This window comes from Rhinoderma darwinii, chromosome 11 (assembly GCF_050947455.1).
Source record: "Rhinoderma darwinii isolate aRhiDar2 chromosome 11, aRhiDar2.hap1, whole genome shotgun sequence".
NCBI classification, from domain to species: domain Eukaryota; kingdom Metazoa; phylum Chordata; class Amphibia; order Anura; family Rhinodermatidae; genus Rhinoderma; species Rhinoderma darwinii.
Genome location: NC_134697.1, coordinates 18,887,620 through 18,897,033, shown reverse-complemented (window position 1 = coordinate 18,897,033; position 9,414 = coordinate 18,887,620). Strand labels below are relative to the sequence as shown.

Genomic DNA, 9,414 nt, shown 5'->3' with positions numbered 1-9,414 from the left:
ACATTAGCGTATGATTTGTCCAGGGGAGGACTATGGGCTGCTATGATCCTGTTAGGCTGGTTCACACGCTGCAGTTTTTCAGCGTTGATTTCCCACCAAAAAGCTACTCCAGAACTACAGTAAATGCAAGTTAAGCCCGGTCTAATCTAGTCGCATTTTACAGTCTGTATTATGATCGCAGCACTCAAACCTCTCCCACGGTTCTGCTGAATTGAACTTAGAGCTTTATGAAGCTCTGGTGGGATCTTAGTAGAACTGCGATGAGTGTTGCGGTTGTTATATAGGTACCAAAATGCGGCTGCATAAGGGCAAAGCCACACGTGGCGGAATTGCTCTTGAATTCCACTGCGGACACTCCGCAGCGTTAATCCGCAGCGGAGCCGTTTCTCCATTGACTTCCACTTCTATTTAGTAGGGTTAGTTTAGACGATGCGGAAAATTCCGCTGCGGAGCATAGGCTGCGTTGCGGAATTTGGTGTCCGCAGCATGCAATGGCTGTTGCGGAGTTGTGGCGGACTGGTTGCGGACTCATGGTGGAATTTCTCCATTGACTTCAATGGAGATTCTAAATTCCGCAATGAAGTCCGCAGCTGTCATGCACATGTTATGTGTGCTGCGTATGCGTCTTGCTTTTTTGACATGACATTTCTTCATTCTGGCTGGACCTATGTATTTCTAGGTCTACAGCCAGACTGAGGAAGTCAATGGGGCTCCCGGAATTACGGGAGCGTTGCTAGGAGACGTCAGTAAATAGTCACTGTCCAGGGTGCTGAAAGAGTTAAGCGATCGGCAGTAACTGTTTCTGCACCCTGGACAGTGACTACCGATCCCAATATACAGCAACCTGTAAAAAAAATAGAAGTTCATACTTACCGAGAACTCCCTGCTTCTGTCTCCAGTCCGGCTTCCCAGGATGACGTTTCAGTCTAAGTGACGGCTGCAGCCAATCACAGGCTGCAGCGGTCACATGGACTGCCGCGTCATCCAGGGAGGTCGGGCTGGATGCCGAAAGAGGGACGCGTCACCAAGACAACGGCCGGTAAGTATGAAAGTCATTTACTTTCACTAGGGAAAGTGCTGTCCCTTCTCTCTATCCTGCACTGATAGAGAGGAGGGAAGCACTTTTACCGCAGTCCGCAGCAGCTAGTCCGCATCAATTTACTGCACATTTTGGGCAGATCCGCTGCAGAATCTGCAACGCAGATTCTGTGCGGCATTGATGCGGACAGTTGCGGAGGAAATCCGCCACGTGTGGGCATGCCCTAAGGCTGGGTTCACACGAGCATGTTCGGTCCGTAAAGGACGGAACGTATTTCGGGCGCAAGTCCCGGACCGAACACAGTGCAGGGAGCCGGGCTCCTAGCATCACAGTTATGTACGACGCTAGGAGTCCCTGCCTCGCTGCGGGACAAGTGTCCCGTACTGTAATCATGTTTTCAGTACGGGACAGTAGTTCCACGGAGAGGCAGGGACTCCTAGCATCGTACATAACTATGATGCTAGGAGCCCGGCTCCTGCACTGTGTTCGGTCCGGGACTTGCGCCCGAAATACGTTCCGTCCTTTACGGACCGAGCATGCTCGTTTGAACCCAGCTTTACACTCAAAACTGGCCAAATGTTTTTTCTCCCAATGGAGTACTGGAATTTGCAATGTCAAACATTAACCCCTACCTGACATATGACGTACAGTTACATCATTTCCGGGAAGTGGAAGAATGGAGCGAGCTCAAGTGCTCCATAATCAGCAGGTGACGGCTGTTTGTTGCAGTTGACACCTCACGGCCACGATCAGACTCCTATTAAGCCACTTAGATGCCGCGGTCAATAGTGACCATGGCATCTAAACCGTAAGATAGAGGGGGCAGACACTCACACAGCCCATCGCCACGATTGCAGGGTGCGAATGGTTGTTATGGCAGCATGGGGGCCTAATAAAGGTCTGCCATCATTGTGCTCGTATTAGGGGCTTTGCAGGGCTTACCATGAGCTGGTAAAAAACCACAATATCCTGCAATACATAAGTACTGCTGTATATTGTGCAAGCGATCCAACGATCACTTGTTCAAGCCCTGTAGGGGGGTTAATAAAAAATACAAATTAAAAATAAACATAATACAGTAAAAAATTAAATAAAAATGGCAGAATTGCTGTTTTTTCATCACCTCCCATAAAAAATGGAATAATAAGTGATCAAAAAGATGCATATACCCCAAAATGGTACAATCGATGGAAAAACAAAAAAGTTATGGGTGAAGAATTTTTCTTTCAAAAATTAGTTTTTTCTTTGTAAGGCCATGTTCACACGTGGCAGAATTTTTGCAAATGTTGGTCCAGATTTGGGGCAATTACGCAATGAATCTGCAGCAACATTTGCATATTTGACAGGTAATTCAGACGTTGCAGATATCACAGCGGACTTGCCACAGATTTCATTTTTTGCATTGCAAAGGCTGAAATCCGCAGTGAAATTCCGCTTCTTCTCCGCAATGTAATGTGCTGCTGCGGAGGGAAAATTCTGCACCGCAGCCTGATTTCCGCACAGTTATTTTCTGCAACGTCTGAACTACGTTTCCTAAAAATGTATAGAAAAAAATGTAAAAAACGGCTGCTGTAGAATAACACTGCGGACTGTCCACAGCGGAATTCAACAGCAATTCTGCCACGTCTGGACGTGCCCTTAGGCTGAGTTCACACATTGCGGATTTGTTGCAGATTTTGTTGCGGTTTTTACGCAGATCTCACCCTTTTGCATTGCAAAGTGTAAAATCTGCGCTGAAAATCTGCGTGAAATCCGCCATGTGTGAACTCAGCCTTATGGTCACCTGTAAGGAGCGTATTGTGCAACGTCATACAGGGGGGAGTACAGTTTAAAGAATGTGGTAAAAGAGGGCTCCGCTGACTCCCATTGAAACAATATGATTAGTTCTGCCAATAGTTTCCCTCAAACGTTTATATATAAAAAAAAGATGAAAAAGATGAAGGGAACTGAACCTCACAACTACCTATATATAAAGACATATGATAATATGCCCCTGTACTGTAAGCTACAGGTGTGTTATGTTGTTCTGCAGCAGCTGAGGTGTATATTATGATGATGTTCTGCAGCAGCTGAGGTGTGTGTTATGATGATGTTCTGCAGTGGCTGAGATGTGTGTTATGATGTTCTGCAGCAGCTGAGATGTGTATTATGATGTTCCGCAGCAGCTGAGATGTGTATTATGATGATGTTCTGCAGTGGCTGAGGTGTGTATTTTTGTGTTCTGCAGCAGCTGAGGTGTGTATTATGATGATGTTCTGCAGCAGGTAAGGGGTGTATTATGATGTTCTGCAGCAGCTGAGGTGTGTATTATTATGATGTTCTGCAGTGGCTGAGGTGTGTATTTTTGTGCTCTGCAGCAGCTGAGGTGTGTATTATGATGTTCTGCAGCAGCTGAGGTGTGTATTATGATGATGTTCTGCAGTGGCTGAGGTGTGTATTTTGTGTTCTGCAGCAGCTGAGGTGTGTATTATGAGGTTCTGTGGCAGCAGGGGCACTGTACTGTATAATACACGCTGCAGGTGTGTATTATAGAATAACCTCTTTTTTTATAGTGAGAGGGCCACTACATGTCAGTCAATTATTGGTTAACAAAGAAGAAGCAGAACATCCTGAAAAAGTGATCTGCTACAGACAGAAATAGATAAGCAGTGCCTATGTAGCGCCGCTCATCTCTGTATAATCATCAGGTTCTGACATCACAATCTAATGTTTAGGCCTTATTCACACGGACCTATATAATTCAATGTGGCAATGTGCAGTTTATGACGTCCGAGATGTGCAACGCCCGTGTGAATCTAGCCTTATACAAATTTTCTTTACAAACAGGTTAATGGAACATTTCCATGTTGTGTAATATAATACTATATGACCAGCACAAGTACATAGAAACCTCCTAATTAAGTATTGATAAATTCCTGGCATTGTAATCAATGAAAAGTCCCATAGCCCCGGACTCACTATCCAAACCAATATAATTATATTGGTTATAATGTACAGTATATCCAGTACTGTCATAAACAGTCCTCAGAAACTGGATCAGAGCAGTGGTCACCTCTATTATGTCTCATATCTATCTATCTATCTATCTATCTATCTATCTATCTATCTATCTATCTATCTATCTATCTATCTATCTATCTATCTATCTATCTATCTATCCATCTCATATCTATTTCAAATCAATCTATCTATCTATCTATCTATCTATCTATCTATCTATCTATCTATCTATCTATCTATCTATCTATCTATCTATCTATCTATCTATCTATCTATCTATCTATCTAATATCTATCTATCTAATATCTATCTATCTATCTATCTATCTATCTATCTATCTATCTATCTATCTATCTATCTATCTATCTATCTATCTATCTATCTATCTATCTATCTATCTATCTATCTAGCTCATCTATCTATCTATCTATCTATCTATCTATCTATCTATCTATCTATCTATCTATCTATCTATCTATCTATCTATCTATCTATCTATCTATCTATCTATCTATCTATCTATCTATCTAGCTCATCTATCTAGCTCATCTATCTATCTATCTATCTATCTATCTATCTATCTATCTATCTATCTATCTATCTATCTATCTATCTATCTATCTATCTATCTATCTATCTATCTATCTATCTATCTATCTATCTATCTATCTCATATCTATCTACAGAAATATACCAAGTCCAGCAGCACTGGCAGCGTGTGGGTGCAGGCTCTGAGGGACAGACCAAGTCCCAGATACACAGAAGTCAAAAAATGAGCAGCAACTCCAATAGTAAGGGTGAAAAAAGTAGGTACTTTTAATGCCCGTGCAACATCTCAGCTACGCTCACTGGAGCCTTTCTCAGGCTTGAGAAAGGCTCCAGTGAGCGGAGCTGAAACGTTGTACGGGCATTAAAAGTACCCACTTTTTTCACCCTTACTATTGGAGTTGCTGCTCATTTTTTGACTTCTGTCTGTCTGGTTGTCTCTAGTAATGTTATCCATTTGTAGAAATTTTCAGTACACTGAAAATAAATGTAAAATTTAATTAGATTAAATCGTTCAGAACAATACAAATTCCTAGCAAAACAAAATGTTCATTTATATTTCTTTTTTTGTTTGTTTGGTTTCTTATATTTTTCTGCATTCAAAACGTGCATAGAATAATTCAAATGTATTTATGTGTATTGTTTTATGCTTATTTTTATGATTATTATTTTTTAAATGTATTACTATTATGATTTATTCTTTTTTAATTATCATTTAAGCATATTATTATTAAACATTTATTATTAATTATTTACTGTTATTTTTTATTATTTATTCATGTTTATTGTATAAGTTATTATTATTATTATTATTATTATTATGTAATCGTTTTTATTATAAATATTATTATTATTTAATTATTATTTATTCCTGTTTATTGTTTTAAATTGATTTAAATTGTATTCATTATTTTAGGATTGGTTATACTGAATTAATACTGACGGAAAAAATATATTAAAGGCAAAAACAGTAGTTTCTTAAATAGATGATATTAGACAATTTAATTATTTATTTGCATTTAAACTGATTTATTGGGACCATATTTGTACTGCTCACTATAACTGCGGCAAATTAAATATGATTTGGCAAAAGGCAATTACATAATTACTGCTGCTTAAATGTTAATATGTATTTTATAAGAATATGTTTTTATATATTTGTATCTTTTTTTTAATCTATATGTATATAGCCTGAAGAGACAAAACCCATGAAATTCTTCACTTCAGATTACAAAGCGACAGTTTTTATTTTTCTAATAAATTACAATCATATTCAGTGGATATAATAAGTCAAGATATTTACAGTAAACAATAAGTGCAGAGCGATCTCATCGACAGATCACAGATAAATTCACAGTCAGAGCTATTCCTACAAATGAGGGCAAAATCCCGACTTCAGCCGAATGCTACAAAATGTTAATTATCAGAATAATATTATTAGACATTTTCTAATTTAGAAAATTCACACGGATATTTACACACTGAATGCAGTCAGCAGATCTAGATTTAAAACATGTACACCCCGGTATATAACACGGACCCTGCAAATAACATGTACACCCCGGTATATAACACGGACCCTTTACATGACATGTACACCCCGGTATATAACACGGACCCTGCAAATAACATGTACACCCCGGTATATAACATGGAGTCTGTATATGACATGAACACGCCTGGATATGGCATGGACACTCATGTATATGATATGGGCACCTCAGTATATAACATGGAGACTCCTGTATATGACATGGAGTCCCCTGTATACGATATAGACACCCCTGTATTTAGCATGGACGCTTCATTATATTACATTGACAACCCTATATACGATAAGGACACTTCTGTTTAACACATGAACATCACTGTGTATAACATGGGACACTCCTGTATATAATATGTGTACCTTTGTATATAACCTCTTGTGTATAGCACGGACACGACATCCTTGCATATAACATGGACAGCCCAGTATATAACATGAGCACCCCTACATATAACAGACATTACTGCATATCACATGGACATTACTGCATATCACATGGACAACCCTGTATATCACTCCTGAATGGAACATGGACATTCCTCCAAATAACGAGGTCATTCCTGGATATAACATGGGCACCCCTGCATATAACATGGACACCTGGATATAACATAGACACCCAGCTCTGTATATAACATGGATACTGTCGGATATAATAGGAACATCCCTGGATATAAAGCAACATGAATCTAATGCTAAGGAGTGGGCAGAGGCATATAGAAGAATACTGATCTGCATCCTGTGGTCCACCACCTGCTTCTAATAAACTACAACTCCCTGCGGTTGTCAGGTTATACTGGGAGTTGTAGTCCTGCAACATCTGGAGAGCCACACGCTTCAGTAGTAGAAATTGCGTGATATCTGTCTCTATATGAGGCCACAATGTGCCGTCCATAGCGGGGTTCATACATGGAATGCCATTTCTATAGGAAAGCTGCAGCCCCCCAGTATTTTTTAGGTGGTTTGCTGGCCCCCTCTCAATCACTCTGACCCAGCTATAATGTATGACCTATAAACGACTGTGGAACATTTCTGGGACTTGTAGTGCCACATCAGCAGGAAATATGCATGGAATGTTTCAGGTTCCAGTCCTCTGAAGTTGGGAAAGGGTTTCCTCAACCCCCTGAGTGTTAGACGTGGGGGGACCAGGCGGGCAGGCGGTATATGAAGGGGTAATACTGGTAGGTCTGGTATAATGACAACAGGGATGGGCAGATGGCATCCTCTGGGCAGTACTGTCTCTGATCATCCTTTACCAGCACCCTGACTGCCACCTGCTTGGCCGGGGTCTCATGGGGCTTCACTGCCTGCTGCTTGGCAATAAGCTTCCTCTTGGTCTTGTATCTCCTGTTCTGGAACCAGATTTTGATCTGGGTTTCTGTAAGCTTCAGGGCTGCAGCCAGGTCTGCCCTCTCAGGTCCAGATAGGTATCTCTGAAGACTGAACCTCCTCTCCAGCTCATAGACCTGGGCATGGGAGAAGGCTGCCCGGGTCCTCTTCTTCCCTGATCTCTGCTCATCCTCCAGCTTGTCACCCACACACAGCTCTGGACTGTCTCCTATAGGGTAAATGGGAACATTATAAATTTATAATTATCGATAGATAGATAGATAGATAGATAGATAGATAGATAGATAGATAGATAGATAGATAGATAGATAGATAGATAGATAGATAGATAGATTAGATAGATAGATAGATAGATATGAGATAGATAGATATGAGATAGATAGATTGATTATCGGCAATTTTATCTCTCTCATATCTATCTGTCTGTCTGTCTGTCTGTCTGTCTGTCTGTCTGTCCGTCCGTCCGTCCGTCCGTCCGTCCGTCCGTCCGTCCGTCTGTCTGTCTGTCTATCTATCTATCTATCTATCTATCTATCTATCTAACAAATAACAAATTCGTTTGCTCTTAATATCTATTAACCAATTTTGCTTGAACGATTACATAACAACTTTGTCCTATAACCGGGCTATATCCGATATTTTTAGAAAAAGTTAACATGGTTATATAGTAATTTTTGGGTGCATTGTAAGTTATTGTGGGTCATATAGAAGACTCCTCACATACTCCTTATATATAGATTACTGCTAGAAATGAGTCACCTGAGTAATCTAGATGAATCTGAAGTTATAATGATACATTGTAACAATATCGGATATAATCGACACCTCTCGGCTGCGATACTTTGTGTCTCTTTACAATAAAGATTCTATAATAATTATTCGATATACTTTACACTATACAGAGGATATTTGGAAGCTCTCACCGTCTGACTGCGGCTCCTGGTCGCTGTACCATCGTGATTCCTCCCGGCTGTGTCTGCCCTGGTCCGGGCTGTGTGCTCGCGTCTTTTCGCTAGGAGTCTCGCCCGCCGATAAGTCGGGCGATGTCTCGGCCGGACAGCAGTGTTCTGTATCGGTCTCAGCCAGAGATTGCCCTGACAGTTCATCCTGCACTGGATCCTCGGAGTCTGAGCTCTTGTCTTTGCTACAATCCGTGCAGCCCATATTTAATATATCCCGGATTGTAAAGGATGTGGGGTGGGCACTTCTGTGCGACATGGTCGGGCATTCATACATCCAGCAGCCGATGCTTGTACGATCCACAATGTGTCTTGAGCAGGAGATGACTGGTGCAGAATCTGAGCAGATACAGATCCCCTCCCCTGTGCTGGGAGGACAGATAAACCCCCTGGAGGCAGCAGTGTAATGTAATGCTGGGCTGGGACTCAGATATCAGGAAGCCAGGTCTCTGACAGTGGTCCAGTCCCTGCAAGGAGGCAGGAGGAGACAGGCAGGGCTAATACCGGGGGCCTCCTCCTTATCAGCTGCCCCCTCATCCCAAACTACATGTAGTGATAATTGACAGATATGATCGAAATCATAAAAATATGCAAATGATAACACATTTAGGATGATAAATTTATGCCTGGTCAGTGATTATTATCATATGTTACGAATAATATGTCCAAAGGTGACATAGACATAGTTTGGTGGACACTTATCAGGCGCCACTTATCTTTGAGGGATACAAAAGGATCGGACAGGGAAATTCAAATCTGTTTAATCCAGATTTCTCCACTATGGACTGAAGGTCTACAGAAATTATCTTCTGATCCAATTAAAATTGCAGCCAAAATTCTAATGTTTATTAACCTACATAGACAAGCTCTAATTAAAAGGGGGTGGATGTGATAAACAAAAAAACATGACTACATTCTTCGAGAAATAGCGCCACTCTCAGCGCCACTCTTGCCCATGCGCTGGGTGTTAT

At 41.1% G+C, this 9,414-nt stretch overlaps 1 protein-coding gene across 1 annotated transcript; it reads right to left on the bottom strand.

Annotated features, from left to right (window-relative positions):
• Window positions 1-5,807: 5,807 nt before the first annotated feature.
• Window positions 5,808-8,853, bottom strand: LOC142664120 (homeobox protein zampogna-like). Its single transcript, XM_075843081.1, has 2 exons — window positions 8,408-8,853; window positions 5,808-7,692 (listed from the first exon to the last, which is right to left on the bottom strand). Exons 1-2 carry the CDS (start codon window positions 8,718-8,720, stop codon window positions 7,265-7,267), a joined length of 741 nt encoding a protein of 246 aa, XP_075699196.1. The 5' UTR covers window positions 8,721-8,853; the 3' UTR covers window positions 5,808-7,264.
• Window positions 8,854-9,414: the final 561 nt, after the last annotated feature.